Source organism: Larus michahellis, chromosome 1 (assembly GCF_964199755.1).
Source record: "Larus michahellis chromosome 1, bLarMic1.1, whole genome shotgun sequence".
In the NCBI taxonomy this organism is placed as follows: Eukaryota; Metazoa; Chordata; class Aves; order Charadriiformes; family Laridae; genus Larus; species Larus michahellis.
In genome coordinates this window covers 98,004,902-98,029,672 of record NC_133896.1, presented here as the reverse complement: position 1 = coordinate 98,029,672, position 24,771 = coordinate 98,004,902, and the positions used below count along the sequence as shown (strand labels likewise).

At 39.6% G+C, this 24,771-nt stretch overlaps 1 protein-coding gene across 3 annotated transcripts in view; it reads right to left on the bottom strand.

Moving 5' to 3' along the window:
* Positions 1-1,032: 1,032 nt before the first annotated feature.
* Positions 1,033-24,771, bottom strand: part of F5 (coagulation factor V) — a 34,933-nt gene continuing 11,194 nt past the window's right edge. For all 3 annotated transcript variants that reach the window (XM_074594891.1, XM_074594872.1, XM_074594883.1), the window contains 19 exons: positions 24,192-24,357; positions 22,393-22,570; positions 21,251-21,353; positions 20,650-20,861; positions 19,712-19,862; positions 19,097-19,309; positions 15,960-17,901; positions 13,909-14,074; positions 12,541-12,777; positions 11,834-12,044; positions 10,611-10,790; positions 8,760-8,876; positions 8,244-8,315; positions 7,072-7,166; positions 5,587-5,742; positions 4,630-4,774; positions 4,324-4,472; positions 3,361-3,543; positions 1,033-2,562 (listed from right to left, as the gene is read on the bottom strand). In XM_074594891.1, coding sequence (XP_074450992.1) covers positions 2,374-2,562; positions 3,361-3,543; positions 4,324-4,472; positions 4,630-4,774; positions 5,587-5,742; positions 7,072-7,166; positions 8,244-8,315; positions 8,760-8,876; positions 10,611-10,790; positions 11,834-12,044; positions 12,541-12,777; positions 13,909-14,074; positions 15,960-17,901; positions 19,097-19,309; positions 19,712-19,862; positions 20,650-20,861; positions 21,251-21,353; positions 22,393-22,570; positions 24,192-24,357 — 4,865 coding nt within the window. In that variant the 3' untranslated portion in view covers positions 1,033-2,373. The remainder of the gene's footprint in view (positions 2,563-3,360; positions 3,544-4,323; positions 4,473-4,629; positions 4,775-5,586; positions 5,743-7,071; positions 7,167-8,243; positions 8,316-8,759; positions 8,877-10,610; positions 10,791-11,833; positions 12,045-12,540; positions 12,778-13,908; positions 14,075-15,959; positions 17,902-19,096; positions 19,310-19,711; positions 19,863-20,649; positions 20,862-21,250; positions 21,354-22,392; positions 22,571-24,191; positions 24,358-24,771) is intronic.

Genomic DNA, 24,771 nt, shown 5'->3' with positions numbered 1-24,771 from the left:
AACAACATGTGATCAGAGCTTGCTAGGTGGTCCTGTGCTTGCTTGCCTTACTGTATATCCGAGTTTGGCGCTTGTTAGTGGCTGTTTTGGATTTTTGCTGTTTATTGTGGCCCTTACCACCTTACTCTGCTGTGCCAGGGAAGATTTTGTTAACAGCAACAGCCACCTGCCTAGGCTGGCACAGGGCCCAGGCACTGCTGCTGTTGCTGCACTGGACATACTGGAGCAGCAATGCACTGAGGTTAATTTTCATGGTAGCAGCCCACTGAGTGTTATGGTTTGGATTTGTGACTAAAACAGTGCTGACAATATATAAGTGTTTCAGCTGTTACTGAACAGTGTTTGCACAGCGTCGAAGCCTTTTCTTTTTCCCTGCCTCTGCCCTGCCCGTGAGTAAGCTGGGGGTAGACAAGAGGTTGGGCAAGGGACACAACCAGGACAGCCGGCCGAAGTCCTATCCATTAGTGAGCAGAAGTACAATCTCCAGCTTGTAAAATTGATGCAGATGTATTGGGTCAGGCTCCTGCAATCAATTTTGCATTTGTCTAACTTTACATACAGTCATACATACATATAAAAAACTAATTACTTATTTAGAACCTTTAAGATCATGGCCTTCTTAAACATAAATAGTTTAGCACTTACCACACAAAATATTGGTTCTGCTGAAATTAGCAAGCATTTATTATCTCTTTTCTAGGGTAAAACCTGACTCCAAAGTTTACATTTTTTCTTTTTAGCGGATAGGGCTTGTATTGCAATTTCATGGCATGGCTGTCTCAAACAAAAATAAATTAAGCACTGCTATTAATATTAAGAATGTTCTTTTAAGATGAAGCAATTACTCACACCTTTTCACCATTTGAAATTAATTCTAACTAGCACTGAAAGTTCCCATGAAGCTGAAAATTTTACTTTCATGATGCAAATTTTCACTAATCTGCCAAGGCAAATACACAAAATAAAATGTTGATTTTTTTTTCATGCTACAATATTATCTTTATTTTCCAGTGAAAAATGACAAGTTTGTGATGTAGTAAAAAAAAGAAAATATTTGTTTATTTTTTATACTTTTTTCACTCCCATTTTATACCTTTATTTTGAAACGCATAGTCTGTAAGATACAAGAATTGAAAAACTACTGAAATAACTTTGAACCTCATATAGTGTTATCCAAGACAAAATACTTCGAATAATCCATCCTGCCGAATGGTACCTAGTGTGATAAGTGGAAGATCTGCAATTAAACAATTTACAGGATAGAAGCCAAAGACACTACTGAAAGCTTAGCTAAAACTCTGCTGGAATAATGAGTTTGTGGTCTGTGTATATATTTTCACTAGATGTAGTCATCCTGTGGAAAAAATAATAAATCTATGTATGGTCTATGCACAAGAGTAGTTCCTTTAGTGAAAACACTATCAGAGGTAAATGGTAAAGAAGATGCAGATGTTTCTATTACCCAGTTTCATTTAACCCTCCTCTGCCACCACCAGGTTGTATTCTCACTGAACAGCTATGGTTCTCAACGCCTTCCTGTTCAAGGAAGCTCCCCTTCCCTATGCTCCTAAAGTTTGTATGGGACTGAATGTCAGGAATTCTGGGTTCTCACTTTGGTTCCACCGTTGCCATTCCATGACCTGCTGTAATCCAGGTTAAGTCATTCCCCTTCTCTTTTCTTGGAAGGAAAGATATTGCTGACTCCACCTTCCTTGCCAGGGCACCAAAGATGAATTATGTGAAATCCACGGCACTTCAGGTGTGCTGGGTACGTAAGAACCAAATCAATAACGCAAACCCACACCCTCCGAGACAGAGTTGCACACGCCTCAATGCTGGGATGCGTTCCACCTTTGTCACAGTGCAGATGAAAGACACGTGGTGGCAAGGCCACCCCTACAATCATTTCTTACCAAGGCATTGCTGGAATGCAGCACCACAGCTCTGTATCTGCATTGGTTTTCCCTCTCAGCCCTACGTATGGAGAACATCCACCTGCTGTAGCTTTTTACCCCCTCTCTGTGCTGCAGAGGCATAACAAAAATGGAGATAATCAGGGCTTAGGATTAAGGCCAAGGTTTCCATCCCTAGGTATTTAGAACTTAATTTTAAGTAAAAGGTAAGAGTACTGGTTAGAATGAAGAAGTGACAATATAAATCAGAAGGGACTACTATTTCTTCCCAGAGGAAAGAAGATGTTTTCTAAAGGGTGTATTTGTAGGAATGAAACATCTGCCGGAGAAATCTCTCTCAATTCTTGCTGGCAAAACATTAAGGTCCTTTGAGGAGGCATACATCCAAACTATTAAGTATGATTGTTTTAAGGGTTTAAAAAAAATACTACTGTTGTTCTGCATGACAATTGCCAAAGGGTTAAGAGCTCCCAGACCTGTCAGTCCTTTTCACAGGTAGACCCCCACCAAAATCACAGCCATAGAGTTCTACCCGGAGGGCAATACCATTATACCATGTTCTTGGAACAATGCGGATAAACCTGGACAGTATGGGTGGGTTAAAGAAATGCTTCACTTGCCCACTGCTGTTTTCATTACCCAAGAAAACCTGCAAATACACAAACACACAATTAGTTAAAAGGCAGCACTTTAAAAACCCCTGCTTTTCCTTTCAAAAATTGTTCCAAGCTGTTGCATTAGCCATCCAGGGTAGATGGATTGGCTCATTTCTGATTTTACATAAGACCACGTACAGTCTCTTCCTAAAATGCTGGGTCAAAGCTAGTTCATGCCAACAATACCCAAGTCTGAATGAATTAAACAGCCTTTGTTTCCATCCACACCACAAAATTTTCCATTCTAATTTGGATGGACTAAAAAGAAACCAATCTTCCCTTATTTTACCTCTGCTAATAGCCCTTGTTGTTTAGGTTGGTGTAAGGTGATACGGATGACTATATGAAGCATCATGTCCGCTCTGTGGGTATCCAGAGCTCTCCAGCTCTGCTACAGCAAAAGTGCTCGCTAACTTTAATTTCACTACAAAATCAAGGCAGAAATAAAAAAAAAAAAGCTGAAGAGAGGTCCTGAGAAAACTATTCTTCATTCAAATTAAATGTTCTCATGCATTCAAATTAAATGTCCTCCTTTACAAATAGTGTCAGCTCCCTTTATCACAGTGTTGAGTGCATTCTCTACAGATTTGTGGTTCTTTCTTCTTATTAGAGTTAATTACTATGATCAAAATCAGATGGATATTATGACGTTATTTGCAGTAACCCCAACTCCCCAGCATTTTAAGTCCTGTCAGAATATCTCTTTGGCCAGGTATTCTGCCTTTGGGCCTTGACCGTGCTCATCATTTACAACCAAAAGATGATACAATTGCCTGAGCTGAGGACAATACCTTTGCCACTGAGCTTGAACTGTCTGTGTAGGATTTCCACTCTGAGCCTTGGTCGCTGTATAGGATCACATAAGTTTTCACAAAGTTTTCAGAAGTCATGGAGTTCACGCCCTGGGTAGCAATAGCAGTTATCTTCTTAATTGTGAGGAGATCAATTTGCAGCCACTGTTGGTTGTTGTTTAACTACAATTGACAAAGAGTTGTCTATTAAAAAACATGTCTCTGTCTGTATTTGCTTAAGTGAAAAATCCTGTTTAAAGATAGTTAAAACTGCATCAAAATGCATCATAACTGCATCAAAGTGCAGAAGAGTAAAGCTGAGGCAGAAGTGACAAGCATTCTTGGTGGCCCGTACAATTAACTTCTTCACTGCAGGTAGTGTATTTGGTGTCTTAATTTCCAACTAATGTCCAATATATAACAAAAAATAACACAGATTTATCTCCAGTATTAAAATGTAATACATAATACTAATACCAAAAGCTTATACAAAACAGTAGCTTCCAGCAAATCTCAAGGTGTTTTGGAAAGAAATGCAGCTCCATTTTGAAGACACAAGAATTCACACACCTTGTGGAAGGTCATCCACCCCCAGATCCACTAAGCTGCACTGCCTATAAGCCAACCCAGGAAGGGTTTCTTTAACCCGTTTGAGCCAAATATTCAAGTCGCATTCATCTCCTGAAATTAAAAGGGCTATCTCTGCAGGGAAGTGCTGCAGGGTCTGGCCCAGAGGACCCCATCCATCTCAAAATATGCTTTCATTGCTGTTGCCACAAGTTCAACAAGTTCGCTACTGGAAGAGTTGAATGAGCTTCTTCTGAAAGGATGGATGAAGAGCTGTGAAGTTCCCCTGTCACACTTGGCACTGGACCCAACATGCACGAAATGCATGAGCACGCAGGCAGCACAGATTTATTAACTGTGACTGTCCTGCTGTTGTCCCTATTTTTTACTTGTTACCTTAGCTCGCCAGGCGTTAATCTTTCCTTTCTGATTGAGACGAGCAAGTGAAGGATCCCATGTGTTAAACCAGGATGTCTTAACAGATGAGGCTTTTATCTGGGTATTCTTGATCTCTCCATTTTCCATTCCAAGTGGCAAAGAGCAACCTGTTAAGAGAAGTACCATGTTATCTCCAGTTCATCCAAGTAGCCACAGCCTAAACAACAATGTTGGAATTGAGAACACACACAATTTTAGCTTAATTTAACATATTAGGTAAAAAAAATCTGCCAGAAAGGAAGCACCAGCACGACCCATTCTTACCATCTACTTCACAGCCCAGAAGCTCCATGCGAAGAGTAGGCCTGTTGTAGGCCTCGGTTGGGTAGACTCTGATGTACCTAGCTATAATAGGGGGATCGATGACGTTTTCTTTTACCCCATAGGCATCGGAATTACCTTCAAAAATCTATTGGGAAAAAAAAAAACGAAACCAAAAAATATCCACATATCGTTAATTAAATGCAAACACAAGCCTGGATGCTGAAAACTGCTCTGTTACAAAAGTAGTCTTTCTTTATGCCATTGACCCCATCCATTGTGATGGAGCACCCTGTGCTGCAGGGCAACTTGAAATATTTCATGGTCCTGTCTCAGCATATTTGGGAGTGCCTGAAGGCAGCAGTTCAAATAAGCAGCCCATTTCTATTCACCATATAAGTCTGTAAGGAGGTGGCAAAAGGAGAGGTAAGAGACAAGTTTTCGATTTGGGACTTGTACCACAGAAACCTCAGGGTAAACTGAAGGGAGCTGCAATAGGTAGGGCTGGAGTGGTTGGGCATAAAATGAATCTCTTGCAGGGTATGGCTACACTTATTACACAGGCCTTCTGCAGGCAATTCAGAGTTTAACATTCAACTGTTGTGACAACAGGAAGGGAGGTAGAGGAAGGAGGATTTAGTCCCAAATGAGGTAAGGCCCGATTTTCAGTTCGGGTTCCTGCTTGCTTCAAGAAGCTGATATGGGCTTAGGAAATAAAAGTAGGGAGACTATATAGTCAAGGTCACAGGGCCAATCTAAATGCCAGTCTAGAAGGTTCCTCATCTTATAATTTGTCTTCTGGTCTGAATTTGATTAGATTGCTAAATTTCCTTTGGGGCCTCAAGCTGTATTATTAAATCTCTGAAGGTCTTCCACTATCTTTTAACATAAAACTGTCACCTCACTGCATCATCCAATGATGCCACCGAGGTTGTCACAACCCCTATGGCACATACAGACCTTTTCTGCTGGAGAGCTGTCTCCTTTGAAGATGCTCCACTTCCGTTTGTCTTTGCTGTAAACAATAAAGAACTTCTGGATGTACAAGGACTTTAAAAACTGCTTGGCTCCCTGTGTCTGTATCCCAGTTAACAGAACTTGTCTTTGAAAGTCCACCTAGGAACAGCAAACAGTGTTTATAATGCCAATAATGCACAGTGAAATCTGTTTCTTTCTTTGGCCTAGCTTTGAGCTCTGCATTTTAAAACCCACAACACTAACCCTCAGGGAGGAACACAAGCAAATGACAGAGTCCAAATTAATGCTGTCTCTCTCATTTCATTTGGGTGTGCATTTAATTTCAGCGGCCATTTTACAGTGTTCAGCACAGCACCACAAAGATACCTCAAAAATATCTGTGTCTGTGATAGGCAGAAGTGTGCTATCCTCATTTTACAGATAGGCAAAATGAGAGTAGAGAAATTAAAGGCTCACATTTTCTAAGCTGCCTCTAGTTTTGGATATCCAGTCTGAAAAAATGAATGTGACATTCTGAAGTGCTGAAAAGCCACCATTCCTCCTGATACCAAATCCAAAAACTTAGCACATAAAATCAAATCAGCAAGGTGTTCCTATCAGCAGTGAAACTCATTCTTGGGATTTGCCCTCCACGCTTTACTGCAGTAGCCTCAGCTTCTCACTACAATGCCTCCTATCAAATTCTTTCTCTTCCCAACATTCTTTCCAGTTCCACATCAGATCCCCCAACCTTCTCCCCCTACTTGACCTTCACTAACTTGCTAGCATGTCAAATGTTAGCAAGCCAAACATAACAGCCACTTGTTGAACTTACATTGCAACACTACTTGGAGTCTTTCCTCCCAGCTGCCAATTTTAATGAGGTTTGTAAGAAATCAACCGTCTTAACCAATTTGCACACAATTTAGGGATCTGGTGCAAAAATTATTGGAATGGAAGAAAAACGTGGAAGAAGTGAGTTGACTGAATGATGTCCTTGAAGCCACAATTATAAGCTTAATTTCCCTGTGAAGCCACGCTGTGCTACGTCAAGTTGGACATAGAAGCATCCAAACCAAACAAATACAAAACTATCTGACGCAATGTTTGAGAGTATTACACTTTAAGTGATCACCAAACATACATAAATACAAATCCATACTGTAAGGTAGACGGGGGTGGGGGAGGGAAGTAATAGAAAGAATCACTCCATTTGCCTACAAAACAGTTACAATCTAAATTGTGAGGGTAACTGTCCAGTCAACGGGCCTCAACAGCAGTAGAGACTGGGTTACTTGAGGGAAGGCGGACAGTTTACGGTACCACCAATCAAGCTTGCTGCATCTTTTCAGTTTTCCCCAGCAGTGTTCTCAGCAAGAACAAGAGCAGCTCGACCTTTCAAAATAAGTTGCAGGAAAATCACAACACAGGATTGTATGGTCATACCCAGGCTCAATGATGGTCAAGCACTCGCTGAATAAACCATACCTGGATCCAAGGGAGTTGTTCTTTGTTCATTGTAGTGCTCCAAGCATTGTATGTTCCATAATTGTTTAATCGGGCTAACTTAGGTTCCCAATAGTCTAGACAGAAAATATGAATAAAGTAAGAATGTAAAGAAAGAGAGGCAAAAAAAAATGGAGTCTGTAACTAGCTACTGATGTTGAGTGCTTCAGTTCTTTTCCAATCTGTCTTGGGTAAGAAACCCCAACCAATAGACTCTAAAACTATCCAGGATAATTTGGACATGGTCAGCAAATGAAAGCCAGCTGTTACCCTGCAAAGTTTTATAGGTGTCAGAATTACTTTAAAAATAACAGCCTTCTATGTAATGTGCTGATTTGGAACCAGGGCCTAGAGCTTGCTAAACAAGTTTTGGCCGTCAGTGGGGTCACACACAAAACATGCTCTACGTTCATAGCAGAGAGCTCCCCTCTGCATAAAGTGGTTTCCATGTTAACAACTGATATGAAATATATACAACAACATGATTTCAAGCCTTCATAATGCTGTGGTGGGAAATGAAGAAAAATAAATCCACATAAAAATCAGTTTTCCAGAACAAGTAACTTATTTGTTATTTTGAGGGAAAAGATGTGTGTTCCTGCATGCGTGTGTAACCTGTACCCTTGATTTGCCACTGTCCGTAGAGAAATCGATAGAATTTTAAATCAAATGATCCCACTTGTATATCAGGAATAAACTTGATAAATTAAAGTCTCTGTCATTGCTTTGAATGCCAGGTTCTCAAATCTTTCATAACAGATACACTTTGTCCTATCGCATCTCATACCACATGCAAATCCCAAAAGCTTTTGGAACACTTGCTGTTGATTTTCAAGCAGGGAACCCAAAGGACAAAAAGATAAAGCTGGATTTGTTCCAAGTCATCCAGAAGGCGATGGACAGAGGATTCCCTAACTCTCAGGCTTGCGCTACTACTTACAGTAGACCTGTGACACTTAAAATATAACGATGAGGGCTACCTAGTACAGCCCACAGTCTGCTTGCATCACTGGAGAGCTTTTTAACCTGACAGCTGATTCACTGCTGAACTGATCTTTTATGACATATCATGAGACACCAAAAGAATATGGAACTGCAATACTTTGCTGGGGATATTCAGGAGCATGCCCGGACCTTTTCAAGTATTAACTCACCTATATGATGTGAAGCGTTGATTTGCGAATCGAGTATAACTCCACTTGCTAGACCCATTGGAACCCTGCACTCTAAAGAGAGCACAGTAAGTTTGCTGTTAAAGAAAAGGAGGGCTATGCCAATATATATATATTGGTGGAATCTTCTAAGACAATATAATTCAGAACAACTCTTAGTAATACTGTAACATCACCACTCTCTTCCCAGAGAAGGCAGAATTAATCTCTGCAATTTCTCTCAGCAGATTGATCCACTGGTCACTGTGGGGAAACCTCAAATTCAAAGCTACACTAAAGGAATAGAAGTAATATGCTAAATAATTCAAAGCTTGTATGTTAGAGGCTAAACATCTCTTCTTCTAGAATAAATTTATAGTAACCACTCCACCCCCTCCTTGATAGCAAGAATCTGCTTTGGGCTTTTGCAGAGCAATGTCCCAAATTTAGTGATCTTGAAAGGGTAGAGATGACTTTACAGCTTGACTCCCCCAGTCACAAAACACCTTAGTTCAGTACCTTTCTCTATAACCAAATAGGATGCCTGCATTCCTGCTTGCTGATATTCCCCCACTTCAGTGTCTAAAAGCCACCAGCCAGGTCTCTGTGGTTTCATTTCAATCGTTCTAAATGCGCCTTGAAAGAAAAATGTATTAGAAACATTAGCATTACGAGGTTGATATTAGCGAGACTGGATGTTAAACCAAAGATCATCCTATGAGTTAATCCAGAAAAATTAACCTGCTACACACATTGCAGAGAGAGCAATAACTACTACTGTCTCAATCATATTTTTCTTAGCAAGCAAGTTGCAGCTAGAGACTGAGATTGGAATTAAGTGACCAGATCAAAACCTAACGTTTGCTGCTGGTGCAAAGTACAAATCCTTGGATGCCTGTATGTAACAACAGATATCTGCATATTAAGTACAGCACTGAGTCATGTAATGAACAGTGCTATTAAGTTTATTACATAACGTAGGGATATTAAATCTGTGGTCCTGATTATAGCTCTTAGACCTGCTGTCCCAGTGTGCTGTTCAAGTAACGTGAAGAATGGATGTAAAGAAGCCAAAACTAGATGTAGGAGAATCAGATGTATGGGCCCTCCCCTCACTTTCTGCCTGCCCCAGGAGGGTCAAGGACCAAACAGGAAGCAGATACAGTTCAGGCTTTTTGCTGCACTTTTAGAAGGCACAGTACATGCTTCATTGTTTTTCTTATATTCCTAGTTAGTGCAGACATGATAATTCTAATTCTCATTTAAACAAAAACATATGTAGATGTCATAGTGAAAAATACCATCTTAAAACACTTAAACAGTGAAGAAACCACCTAATGTTCACTCTTATTGTTGTTATTATTATTAAACTCTTATTATTAAACTCTTATTACTCCAAGCCAATCCCATTATTTTGATCTCCTTGTTTCCTGGTTGGTGAAGGTTTTTTTTGTTTTGGTTTTGGGGTTTTTTTTTTGTGTGTGTGGTTTTGTTTGGGTATTTATTTTTTTTTAAACACACTTGTAGCTGGCCATACAGGCTTCATAAGTCCTGTTATTGAACACTAGCTTTGCTGACAGTGATGGGCAAAGGAGTATATCCTGTGGCCTAATGAATGCTTTTAGCCTATTTCCTTTTGTCCTGGACATAAGAATTCTCCTAGGGCTCACATTTGTTCTTTCTCTTGTGTATCACACTCATTTTGACACTATAAAAACAAACCCTCACCATATTAAGCAGATACCAATAGTCTTTCCCAGCAAACATCAGTGAGACTTCAATCGCATTGAAGCCCGGGGACACTTGGCTGCGCTATTGTACATCTGTCATTTCACGAGGAATTGCTGGTTGACACTATCCTGCTGACTTTCCAGTCACGACCTTTACTGTTGAGCACCTTCCAAAGCCAAGCCCAGTACCACGACCTACTTTGCAGACTGGAAAAGAGAGATGGACTAAAGGAGAGAAACTCACTCATGCTCACATATCTGGTGAGTGGCAAGGAAAGTACAAAACAGAAGGTAGTGCTGCAGACCATGGTGCTGTTTATTTTCTGTATCTATTTATCTATCTCCTTTCTCATCTAAGAGGAAGACATTTGTCCAAGCACTTAAGTTTTGTCTGTGACTTTACTCATATTTCCAGTTTTAAAGGACAGCAATGTTATCTTTATTTCCCCCCACCCACAGCGTTAAGTGAGGTGCAAAGCAATGATCTTCATTCTGACCATCATAGGCAAATGAACTGTTAAGTGGTCTCAAACTTTTTCTTACTGTGCTCAAAACCAGCTTCTGTTCACCTTTACATTGGGTATGATGACGACAGACTGCAATGGTCACCCCTTAGAACTCACTCCGTTTTTATACTTACCTGGAAGGAGCGTGTATGTACCAAGCTGATGCTTTGGCTCTCCTTGTTCTATGAAGGTCTGTCCATGAAAATGAACAACATGAATGTCTTTCGGCCCACCCATATTCAGCAAATGCCATCGGACCAGTTCACCTTCATACATCCTCAAGCCTTGCAAATTGTGGGTAATCCCATTAATGGCTGAAAAAAACAACCCCATATTGTTAGTAAGGAAAACCGCTCACAAAATAGATCTCTTAAAGTGCTAGAATGTCGTTATTAAAATGAGTAAAATATTTCATGAAGTACTGCTTTTGGGAAAAACACCACTTTTTCAAATTCGAAGTGCTACACACTATAGTCTATGTATATCAATTCAGAAAATCCTGGGACCTCACCAGAGTATCTGAGCACAGTTTGCTTGCAACACGTGGCAGCCAGGAGAACCAGGAGGTCTAAGAGATTAAACGTCAGATGGGAACATCAGGCCCAAAAGACAGGAGAGCTATCCAAAATGTGTTCTGCAGCTTACATTTCCACAGCTGTGCAGTCAAAACTGACATCTTCAATTAATAATTGATTTTAGAGACCACATTTTCAAAAGGCAGATTACACTTTTCAACGTGGCTTTTTCAAACATGATCACTTAGAGCACACGAGCATTAGATTTTCAAAGACAGAAACATACAGTTTTGTTACTGACCAGCATTTCAAAGAGAAAAAAGGGTTACCTTTGAACAATCACCCACTTAACTCTATATGACTAAAATCTCTGTATCCACAGAAAGGCATGTGAAGGGCTGTCCTACAGCTGATTCAAATTCCTCAGCAGAACTAGCTGATTTGTCAAATTATTACAAAATTTTTAATTTTCTTGCAAAATGTTTTCCGGGTATTAGCTTCTTACTGAAAAGAGGGTTTATTGGTTTGGTTTTTTTTTTTTTGTTTTTTTTTGTTTGTTTGGTTTTTTTTAATATGGGGTAGATATATGTGAGTGACAGAAGTTTTCTGTTGAAAGTTTTGGTCTAATACAGTCTTTCTTCATTTTAATAACAAAATGACAGTCAATGCTAATCTTTACATATGAAACTATGACTATTATGGGTACAACGGAGAAAAAAACCCAAACATTCACATAATTAATGTGTAGGATTTCTGCATATTCAAAGGCATGGTGAGTTGAGATACCTCCCCCAATGTCTTTACCCCAATAAACTGAATACTTGGCGAAATTAAATAAGTACCATAGAATTTGTGGCATTGCTGCATTTGTTGGGTCTTCTCAGTACAAGGCCTTCTAGAACGTTTGTCAAAGTACCAGCTTTTCTCTTCATCAAAGACCATAAAAAGCAAGAAAAAGTCTCGGGTGGATGCTGTGCTGTTCTTTGACTTACTGAAGGTTCCTTTTTGACAGATCAGTATTGGCCCAATCAAACCAGAGTGAATATCTTTCTCCTAGAAGGTAATAAACTCGTATTAGATGTAAAAGCGTGTTTCCCAAAAGATGTCAAAAAACCATAGCATTCTGTAGAAATGCATCAGGCCCTAAAAACGTAAAGCAGAGGCCAGAATTGCTGTTGCCTTGTATGTTTATTTTCCCCTGCTCAGTCTACCAAAGAGTTCCCCAATTTGAATTCTTCAACAGCTTGTATCCTCTTTAAACTGAGCGTAAGAGATTAAATGTCAAATGGGAACACATCAGTCACAAAAGAAAATGGAGCTATCCAAAACGTGTTCTGCAGCTTACATTTCTACAGCCATAAAGTAACATCATTTGGAGACATTCAAAACCAGACTGGACATCGTCCTGGACAACCTACTCTTAGCTGACCCTGCTTGAGTTGGGGGGTGGTGTACTAAACGATCTCTAGCGATTCCTTCCAACGTAAATGTTTCTGTGATTCTGTGTTCAACCCCAGCAACACTAACACTTCTATTTTGATTTCCTTACCAGATTTAAATCAGAGTAGTAGATCCAGGACCGACAAGCTGCTCCTGACTGCACAGGCCCTGATCGTCTGTTTGCATACCATACGTATATATAGCTGTTATTTGGCTGAACTTCGTCATCTTCCTTAAACCAAGCAGTAGATTCATCGTCATAAATGCTTCCCTCAGAGGACTTTTCATAGTAGAGTCCATGAGCATGGAGGGAATATGGTCTGGATGCCAGATTCTTAAAATGAACCTAAAAAAAAAAAAAAAAAAAAAAAAAAAAAAAAAAAAAAAAAAGATGCTGCTTAGCAAATTCAGGCCTAAATCAAAGTCCCCACACAATACATTCCCATGACCTTGAACCAGGGTCAAGATTTGTGTAATGATTATAGGCTACATTGTGCATGGCAAAGCTGGCAGGGATAGCTTTTGACATCTCCATGCAGAGTCACCCTCTTTGATGCAGGCTGTTAATTAAAAAGTAGAAAGCACAAGTCTAACTCCCTGTCTTCCTCCGAGTCTAGGTTCCGAGGACTTATACTGCTGCCTTTCACCCGGATACGTTTAGTTACAGCAAGCCAGGAGATGAGGAGTTTCTACCTCTTACACTTTACTGCACAGTCGCATTAAAGAAGGGTACAAAATAGTAACACTAGACCTCTGCATCTATCACTCACTGAAATCAGTGCTTCTCACTTGTCCCAGAGAAGCATGAGGATATGGAGATTATATATTCATCTCTCCTTAGAGAATGATGTTCCCAAGCTAAAATAGCCTTTTTCTGCTCTTACTCATGTTCTTAAATGTAGCTCAGTGTGTTCCTGTTGTACATCACCCCTACTGAAATAAGCAGAAACCAGTGAGATCTACTCTCCCCATTTAAGTCCATCCTTGTGTGTTGGAAGACTGGATGAAGAAGGATGAGAGAAGGGAAACTACAGCAATGTGCTTCTTACTGCAAATATACCACTGTATCACAAGGGATATAGTCATCTTGAGTACAAATTTACTGATTTAAAAAAAAACAAACCAAAACACTAAGAAGCTCCCTTTACATATAAAAAGTAATATTTTTAGCGCAATCTGGGTTTAAAAACCTAAATTTTTTTCATGTTAAACTTAAATCTCATTTTACATTAGAATGATAAGCCAGTATTGACTGTTGGGAAACAAAGAAAAAACAGAAGCGAATTTACTGTGGATAGAAGAGAAAAAGGATGCGTTTCAAAGAAAGATATCATCGTACTTATATGTCCACACTGCAATTTCTAGCTTTGAAAACCGTTTCCCCATCATCATTGTGGTATTTTTAGACCTATTCTATGTGATACTAAGATCGCCATAAGAACTTTATCCTGCACATATATTGAAAAAATTGACCTACCAGGATAACATCGTCCACTTCAGCCCGGATAACTGGCCCCAGGATGCCAAGGTGTTCCTTATATTCATCTTCATCCTGAAGAGTTGTAAAGGTACTGTCTGTATAGCTTTGGAAAATCACCTTATATGCGGTGCCATCTTTACAGGTTTTGTCATTCATTGTTGTACTGAAAGGAAATACCCGATTAAAAACCCACACAGTGAATCAGAAATAATAGGTTTGATGAAATCTGAGAACTCATACAGCAGGAATATCTTAGAATATAAAGAATAAATACAAATGTCAGATGATTCTGAAAATCGTGACTTGCAATGTTTAAGCAATTGTAGTTCTACAGTTACATATGAGATCCTTCAAAGATTTGGTCAGCTATCACTGAAAAACTCCAACTAGTCTCTGAAAACCCACCTAGGCTTTATTTTCCTTTTTTACCATTAGCCTTAATCTGAATCAGAGTTTAGCTCAGAATGTAGTGAGCCTACTACCTATACCCTACTGTCTCATGGATGTACCTTCACTGGAAAGCTAACAGAAACATATTTTACATTTGATTATATCTGCATTTTGCAACATGGAGCTTGTAAGAAAAAATAAGCTTTTAGGCATTTAAACCATTCTTCAGATCTTAAATAGAAGCACCAAAATGCTATTATTCTGAGAAAACGTATTATAGTTCCCTATAAACCTTGCCTCATTATCAATCCTGCAAAAAACCCAGAAACTTAACCAAAGTCGTCTAGTAGAAAGAAAGGCGGGTTTTCAGCTCTTCACCCTGAAACATTATATGTCATGGGCTGTTAATTTCACTGGAACTATGCACCCACACCAGCTGAGGATGAACCTCACTGGGGAGATCTATATAGAGCTCTGAGCATAAGGATCTCTTTATTTTGCAAGTGTGCAAAGAAACTGTCTGTGGTTTCTGCCATTTTTGCAAGTGCCATTTATACAGACTGAGATGAGGCAGGAGTAAAACTGGAGAATACTGGAAAGAGTGTGTGTGGGGAAAATCAATCAAATAAAATGGAAATTCAATTTGAGAAACAAACATATATTTGGAGCTGAATTTTGTAAAATGAAAACCTTCCTGCTCCTGTTTTTGCTGCTTTTGATAAAAACCTGAAGTTGTGGCAGTTTTGGTCTTGTTCATTTCAAGGGCCACGATGTTCAGCTTTTTGGTGAAAAGCGACTGCAAATCCTACACATTGTAGGGTAAGCGCTGATCCTAGTTTTATGAATTAAGATGATGAATTTTTAGTACAGAGTTTCTCTCAAGTCACATAGACTCTTTGCTGTGCCATAGTGGCCAGTCTTGCCTGTCAAAATGCAAGAAAACCCTTCAACATTAGGGTTTGTGATCCGGTCACCTTCCGATTTCTCTAAACAGTAGGAACAACAATACAATAAATCGTGCAGCTTTATTTTTACTTTAAGTATAAGGCAGTCACCAGTGTGGTTAATCACTTTGCGTCTTTCATATATTTTTCAGTACTGGAGTCTTGTGAATTTGGAAAGCGCTATTATCCCATTTTACAATGGAGAACAGACACCAGAACCACTTCTTGCTAGTGCTAGAAACTGATTTCATCCTGCCTATGTTAGACTAGTTAGCCCATTAAACTCCTGGAAAAGCTTTGTACAAGGAGGTCTCTATCCTGCCTCTACTACAGAATCCAAGAACTCAAGGAGGAAGTAAAACAGGTCATTTGAGTACAACAAAACTAACTGGAAGCTTCCCTTGACCTCTTAGAGTGGATTTTTCAACTTCTGTTTTAAAGAGTGTTTCTAGTGATTCTACAAAGAGGGGGTTAAGAAAAAAAAGGGGGAGAAAAAGAGTTCTTAGTTGTGTTGCTCTTGATTATAGTAATCTCTGTGACGTTCTAGAGGTGGTCCCAGCCTCCCATTGAAAAATTCTTGAGGTTCTGCAACTGAAACGTTGGAAACCACGTTGCACATTACACATCCTCTTAAGTTTATCAGCATGTGAATCAACATTCTGCTGGTATCTATCAGGATAGTGTGCAAAGTGAAAGCAAATGATTTAGCCAAACCTTTTTTTATATCCTGCATAGTCCCAGCAGACCTCTTTAGCCGCAATATAGTATCTCCTCTCATTCCCTCTGCTACGCAGGTAATGTTCAGCAATGTCATCTGGGTTACGTTGTTCATTGATATTCACTTTTGGGTCTGTCATGTATGGGTCATCAAAGCTCACATAATGGTATTCGTATTCATCACCTGATGTTTCCTCGCTGTAAAATCCTTCCGTAACATATTCGTAGTCTCCATTTTCTTGGGGAAGCCCAATTGTGATCGATGGCTTAAGCTGCCGTGGGGTGAATGTGTAATTTAGCAACTCTCCTTGCCTCGCTCTACTCAGATCCACTGTATGGTTGGCCTCACTGGGTGCCCCTGTGGTGTTAGTGCAACACGGTAGCATCGTGCGGTTGCTCTCATCTGGAAACAATGTACGGCCAAACCCTGCCATAGAATTGGTTGGGTTTTGGGGCTTTTTGCTCCTTGGGGTCAGCAAGTGGGTCATTTCTGGGTATTCTTTTTTTTTCCTTCGGATCTTGATGAAGGTTCCAGATGTACTCAAAGTACCATTCTTGTTGCCCTCCTTTCCTTTCAGAATTGGGCGCATGTGGCTCCCTTTCTGTTTTTCTCCCGTTAGATGTGAGAACCCTCGATACTTCTTCATATGCTTCTTACTTATAAACACTGTACCATTTCTGCCACGATGATTTAATGTACCACTAACAGATTTATCTAAATTTGTTGCTAATCCCAGATTCCCCTTTGCAGACACCAAATTCCATTCCTCGTTTGTCATTTTAGATGAATATTTCCCAGCCCTGGGCAATGATGCTTCTAGTAAGTTCTTCACTAGTGCAGGGCTGGAATTAGGGCTTATATTGCCCAACGGATGATGTAAAGAAAAAGTGTCTGCTTGTTTATCTTCAGATAGATTGGGTTCAGAAAGGCTGGATGCGTTAGACCCATCCCCTACAATGAGGTCCAAAGCAAGCGTCAAGTTAACTGCACGTATAGCATTTTCCATCTTGGTTTCTTCCTCTTCCAGTTCATCATCATAATCATTTGGAAGCTGGCCAGTTCCCACAATGGCTATATCGGATGCGTTCTCTGCATGATGCACAGAATGAGGTGCACTTGTCTTGTCAGAAAATGAGACATTTTTATTTCGTACATGATTTAGAAGGGCATTCATCTTTTGGATGGAGTAAAACTTAATGGCCAGTGAGTTTCGCCTTTTCCTTTTACTGTTAATGCTGTAATTTCCTCTTCCTGTGCTGTCCGCTTGATGCTTTTCTGAAAAAAATTTACTGTCCTTTCCATCAGTTGGAAGATCTTCTGCAACATTCATTTGGCCTTCCCCATTGCTCAGCAAGTGTTCACCTGCAGACGTGTTGCCGTAATCTATTTCATAATTGCTTTGGCTTCTATTCCAAAACATCGAGTCAGCCTTTCCATCCCTTCTGCTAGCTAAAAATAACTCCTCTTTTGCTGTGACTGATGTGTGATTTGACTGGAATGTTTCAGCCTCAACTGGGGGAAGAGGAGTGATAAGAGTTTCTAAGAACTTAGAGGTGTTTGCAGATTCACCACGATTTATAGCTGTCAGACCTGAGCCAGCAGCCACCTTAGAACTTGTGGCATCAGTGCTTTCATACTGTTCCCAGGCCAGTAATGTAAGGTTTTGTTTTTCTTCATGGCCTGTTGCCTTCCTTGAGCTTCGGATGGACAAAGCAGCAGCCAGGTAATCCTGATAATCCAAATCGTCTTTATCTTCTTCTTCTTGTGGCACATCTTCTTCATCTGAGGTGGAAACAGCCTTTTTATCAGTCTTGGTGTAAGTGAAATCCACAACATCAAATGTATCAACTTCCTCAGAGTCACATCTGGCATCTCTGAATCTCAGCCTCATGCCGTAACTCATCTCTGGGGAACCCCAGGATGCTAAAAGCCAAGTACCTGCAATGGAAATAAGAGTGTTGTTCTAATATGCAGTAGTTAGGAGAGTGGATATTGCCTATCACATAAGTGGCCAGGGCAAGTTGCTGGGTTTGTTTTACACCTGCTATAGCAGAGTGCTAATTCTCATCTGGGATCTCCGTGAGCTCTCATTGCAATGAAAAATAATTAATAAATGTAAATAAATAATAGAACATATAAATAAATACATCAAAGAGCTGGAGTTCTTCTCCAAAGATTAAGCTGTACCTAAGACCTGAGTCCAAACATAACCCATGGAAGAGATGGATATGAAAAAGAAAGAAACAATATAAAGAATCCTATGTTTAGATCTGGATCTAAGATTGTAATCTTTTGAGATAAAGTTTTAATTTTGTTCTGTCCTTAGTGTTGTATGCATTACCACACAGATAGAGCATTCTGAACAGAACAAATATGTTCTGAGGCAACGTCAACAAACATCAGACAAACACAGTATTTTAAAAGCTTTTGAATGCATAAAGGATGATCTTTACATGAATAAAGTAATTTGAATTTCCAATCTAGAAACAAAACATTGAGATGACAATCTGAGGCATCTTAGATTAATTTAAAGGTTTTAATAATCCCTCCGAGAGCTAGTCAGAATATAAATTCTCCATTTAAAACTATTACTTGCAGAGAACAAAATACAATTTGTTTTCCTAAACAGCATTAAATCAAGTTCTTTGCTTGTTACAGCTCGCTTTTGGAACTAGCATAAATTACAGAATAGACAGAATTAACAGAGCTTGAGAAAACCAGCCTTTTTTATTAAAAAGGTCACATACAATTTTTCTGTATTTGTCAGAATTTGAAGTGACCCGCATAGCTTTCCTTATTTCTAACAGCAAATTTGCAAAAGGAAACATGCCCTAGATTGAAAGAACAGACCACATACCAAAATCAAGCAAGATTAACTGTGAAAAAAAAAAAAAAAAAACCAACAAAAAACCCCAACAAAAAGAGCCTCAGTATGGCATACAATTATGGTATGCGCTAAGTCTGGGTAGCCAACAAAACTCCATACGCATCAGTTGCGTAGGGGAACAACTGAACATTTTCCAGCCCTGTATTTATCTGAAAAGCTTTCTTTCCTATTTAGGTAAGTCCTTATAGAGTGGAGATTAAAAAATGTCTTAGAAGACCTGTCAAACACTATGGTTTTACCACTTACCAACGTTGTCCATTTCCACTGTAACCGATTCTCCACTCATTGGGAAAAGGTTCAAAACATCTTCGTACTTCCCTTGATACAGAAAAGAGTGCCCAGAAAGGCGAACAGAGACAATCTCATCATGAGTGCCAACACTGGAGAAGTGCCACTGAACCACACTATCTTGGCAAAAACCAAGGATTTCACTGCTGTCAGACACATAGCCATTTATTGCTAAAAGGAAAGCAAAATAAAAGTGGTGTCAATATTTCCAGAGTAAGACTTCTAAAACCTCACCTTCTTTGATGTCAGTCCACTGAACTGGACTCACATTTGCGCCTGGAAAGCTGAGATGAAACCACAATAGCCTCGATGGACATTTCAGCTCTGGTAATAGTATCTCTAAGGCAGCAGGGTGCTGCGTCAAAGTTAAATAACCCATGCCTTTGCTTCAGGGTCCAGAGCTAGCCTGGTCCCTAAAATGTTGCATATTTTCATACAGTGACACCTGGTACGGTTAGATGTTCACTGACTCTCCAGAAAATTCCCTGATTGCACTACATCTGAGAACCAGCAGCCACTGAATGCTCAGGTTCACCTGAGCTTTCATAATATTCAGCTTGATACCCCACTCACTGTGCATTATGTTCGAATTATAGAACTTGGGATCATCCCTTTTAACACTGGCAGGGTTGCTGCAGTAGTCCTTGATGTTATCCTCTATGTACCAGCTCTTATTTTCATCGAACACAGCAAACATTGCCTGCTGCTCTCCATCTGCCTTTTTCTGAAAGACAATCAACACAGCAGTTACACTTTATCAGCAGAGACACGTATTAAGGACTCAATCCTACCATCTTTCTTAATTACTATGTAAGCAAAAAAAGCTTCACCAGAGTTGTGGTAAGTGTGATCCAAGGGTTAAGTGAAAGGGAGTAGGGGGTCAAGACTTCAAGGTGACAATCCTACTACTGCAACCAACCTGCGATGGAGCACTGAGCAAGCCACTAGCGCTGCTGATACGCAGATGGCATATAACTGGGCGCCCTGTAAAAGGAGCAGCTTCCTGGCTAGACCTGAACACAAGCTTTTGACATTTTTTTTTCTCCCAAGTGATGCTCAAGTCTTTGCCAAGCAAGATTTCAATGGATGGCAAAGAAACCCACTCTCCCAGAACTCCTACATGCTTGGGTTGCTCTGCATTCAGTGATGCCCAAGATTGTCAGACCCTGTTGAGTTATATCTGTTGCAGAAAGGGACCAGCTCAGATCTGAATGTCTTTAGAGTGTGAAGGTATAATAGCAGCAGGGAAGTTTATTATCAAGTCTAGAAATAGACTTTCAAGTCAGGCTGACCTTTTGTTGAAATGCTGCTCTTGCTAAGAAAATCATAATATAATTCCTCTACTGCTGTGGACAGTTAGAGGACTGTTTCTTCAAGTAATTTCTTCAGGAGCCTATTGATTTAATTGCTCTCTACATGACTGTTCTCTAAGGGGAGCAAAACCAAATTCACTGTAGCTCAAATAACATTATTTGAGCAAAACCTATCTCTAAGATTGCCAAACATGTTACCTGCACACCCTTCTGTGTCAGTGCTTCACTTTTACAAATCAGAAGTGGGCCAATCAGTCCAGAGGCTATATCTCTCTCAATATCTACAGCACTATGATATAGCCTTGTAATACATTGTGCATCCTGTGCAGTGGGTTGGTCAGTTTTAGCAATTTTCCATTCGTAAGTGTATGTCTTCCCTGGTTCAATTCCTCTGCTCTGGGTGATATTGCCTAAGGGAAAATAAAGGAGAACAGCAGTGATACAAACGTAGAGCCAGAACGTTATACAGCATTTACATTATACAACCTTTTAATGAAATTGGTGCAGTTATGCCATTTCAAGCTACCTCCGGGATAACCGAAGACCTGCATGAACTTTTGTCTCCCTCCAAAATCAAAAACAAGAACAGAAAACTAAGACACCAAGAAAAGGTATTTGTCTAGGCTTTGCAGGTAATACCTTGGTTTCTCTATCAGGCAACACAACAGGTCAGCAGAGGCAGAGCACAGAACTGGGGTCTCCCAGTTGTGCGCATTCCTAGCCACAGCATCTCCTTCAAAGCAATGAAACCCTCCACAACAGGTAGTGGTATGCAAAATGTAATTCACAAAATTCTTACTTGTGGGATCCAGAGGATAATCAGCTCCTTCTACATTCTTTGAAAGTGTCACTCCATGGAAGTAAATGCTGTAGGGGCGACTGGCCTTATTTTTGAATACAATCTGTATTGATAGGCAAATGAAAAAAAAATGAATTTAGTATTCAGCAAATAATTGTCTGAATACATAACAAAGCTTCACCTACAATAGCATTTGCCTGGTTTCAGCCCAGGAAGTGCTGGAAAGGCTAAGGGATGTCTTAAATACCATCTGATAATGTAAACCCACAGTCTAAATACTGCTAGGCTTTGTAGAGCCCATTGAGTGAAGTTCAGCTTCTTACAACTGGTGTCTGGGAAATCTAAAAAGAACACTTGTTCTTCCAGCTACTAGGCACACGCTACCTCAGGGAATATGAAGCTATTGACTAAAGTTCTTGAGAATATTCAATATGGGAGAAAACAAATTTAATCAGATTTAAAACCAAATCTTGTCCCAGATTTCAAGACCCAAGGGGGATATGGGAGGAAAAGGCAAGATGTCCTGCCTATTCTTAATCAAACCAGAAGGAAAAAAAAAAAAAAAATGTGCTAAACTCAAATTCAGACTCACATATTCATGGTGGAAATTAAAGGTCATGGAACTTCATGATACATCATCAAGTGACAAGAGAAAAACAAGTGGTTGTGACAGCAGCAAGCTTGTAATGCAAATGCTTTGTAGTTTCATTTCATAATTCCATTAAAGAACATTTAACTACGAAAACTGAGTACCATTGTCTAAAATAGCCCCAAAAAATAGCAACATAAAAAATGAGAGGCTCATGAAGTTTGGCCTCACATCCAAATTCCCCCAGAAGTTCACCTGTCACAGTGTCACCCTTTAAATATATTTTACAAAGAATGTGAATGAAGTGTGTTTATGTTGTAAAATAAAGCACAAAAATGGAAACTATAGAGGGAACACTGAAAAATTTAAGCTAAACGCTGTCACTTGTGATCATACCTTTTAATAGGGCCAATATTCAGAACATGGTTTTTGACCAAAAAAACCAAATCAAACTAGTTTTTTTGTATCTCTGCCCAACTGAAAATTATGCTATAGTATAAATAATCTCTGAATTTATGTTACTTACTTTGACTTTGTCATTTATGTTACTTACTTTGACTTCATCATTGAGTTGAGCTCTGATAATAGGGCCCAAGATTCCAGTTTCCTTGGGACGAGGATTTTCCAGACGTTTAGTGAAGCTGGCATCGGTATATTGCCTAAATATAGCCTTTTTATACTTTTTACCTATGAGATTTGAGAAGTTGTCCAAGTGCTGTGCTTTATAGTGCCTTAAAAATAAAGGAAAAGACAAATGATCAACAAAACTTGAATAGTGACATCTATTAGAATACAGAATTAGTACTCAAGCAAGTGGTAGAAACCTCACTGCTTGAAAAAAAAAATAATCCAAACCCTCAACTAACGTAATGCTCTTCACCCCAAATTCTAAACTAAATTAGGTAAGAAGCAGCTTAGAACATTATTTGTGTTTTAGCATCACATGTGACCAATCAGTATCAGAGTTTACATTTAATTTAATAGGGTATACATGCAAGAAAGAAACAAACTGAAGCAGCAGCTACATTTTCAAGATAAGATAACAGAAATCATTCTTCTCCTTTTACAAAGGCGTAGTTGAGCATAGAAAATAAGCAATTTGCTTACAGTAGCAAAGACTCTGGGAGAGAGAGGAACAGATAGCCTTAATCCAGTTAAGCACCATACAATAAGTAGTGTTACGCTAGGTTTAAAAACATTAGACTTGTTAATGCTGAGAGCAAAACTAGGATAAATACTGGGAAGTAAAACAGAGTAACATGTTTGTCCTGGTAAATTGCCTGAGAGCAAATAAGAAGGGAAGCAAATCATACCAAAGAAGAATAATTAGAGAGTTATGTGAACGCTATATTCTAAGGAGGTATATGAAACTATAACCACATACAGGGTAAGGAATTTGTCTTATTCTGCTTAAATACTTAAAGGTTCTTAGGAACACCAGCTTGTAAAGTCACCAGTACTCTAGCAGTGGGGAACTGATAGACTGCAAATTTAACCTTACAGCGCACTGGCAGCATTGTGTACTATGACCTCATGTACGTTACAAAATTCCTTCTGTTTACCCTAAGCGGAACAAAACAGCCCAATGTGCTTACTTATTATGACTTTTACTACATCTACATTGGTGCCATGCAAAGCTCATTTATATAGAGACTTCTGTTTCTCTCATTCCCTAAACGCTTCATTGTACTGAACTTTTAAAAACTTTTATTCTTCAGAAATATTCCCTCCCTTTCCGTTTGTCTTCAGGATTGTTTATTTCATCAGAATTCATATTTGAAAAGCAATTTAAAAAATAGGATTGTATGCTACTTAGGACATTTCTTAAGTCATCTTCATATTTTGGGCTCCCTGTTAGAGGCAAAAGAAGGTGTCCACTTTTGGGCTCCTCAGCAAAGAAAGTCATTGACACACTGGTGACAATTCAAGTGGAGGGCCACCATGATGATTAGGGAGCTAGAGCACATGACAGAAGCAAAAATCTCAGCTTATTCAGTTGTGCAAAGACACAGCTAAGGGAATATTTTATTTTGATTTTCAACTATCAAATGGGAGATTATAGAGAAAACAGAACCAGAGTCTTCTCAGAGTTGCATAGTGAAAAGATAAGTCATGATGGACCCAAGGTGCAATATGAGAAATAAGGAAAAAACTTTTTCACTGGGAGGTTGCAAAGGGGCACAGAGAAGTTGAGGAGTCCCCATCCTTGGAGACCATGAAAACCCAACTGCATAAGGCCCTGTGCAACTGGATCTAACTTTGCCGTTGGATTCCCAGAGATCCTCTCCAACCTGAATTATTCTGTGATTTCATGTGAACATTCCATATTATGTTGACAAAGTATTATTTTACCTATCAAGGCTGTCTGGAATACTTGGGGCATAATCCCAAGTAACTTCTTCTGCAGCAATGAAATATTGCCAGCTTTTGACCATACGACGTTCTTTATAGGAGAGATGACTCTTCTTCACTTCTTTGTTCCCACAGTCTCTTATAGTGAGGTAACCATGCATTCCAGCTAATTGAGAAAAAATAGTACCATGGTGATTTTCCATTTTATGAACCCTTACCACTTCAACTGCATTTCTCATTTCATTATTTCATTATAGCCAGTACCTAAAGGGGGCCTACAGGAAAGATGGGGAGGGACACTTGATCAGGGAGTGGAGCAATAGGAAAAGGGGTAACAGTTTTAAACTGAAAGAGGGTAGATTTAGATTAGATACTAGTAAGAAATTCTTCACTGTGAGGGTGGTGAGGCACTGGAACAGTTTGCCCAGAGAAGTTGTGGATGCCCCATCCCTGGAAGTGTTCAAGGCCAGGCTGGACGGGGCTTTGAGCAGCCTGGTCTAGTGGGAGGTGTCCCTGCCCAGGGCAGGGGGGTTGGAACTAGATGATTTTTAAGGTCCCTTCTAACCCAAACCATTCTATG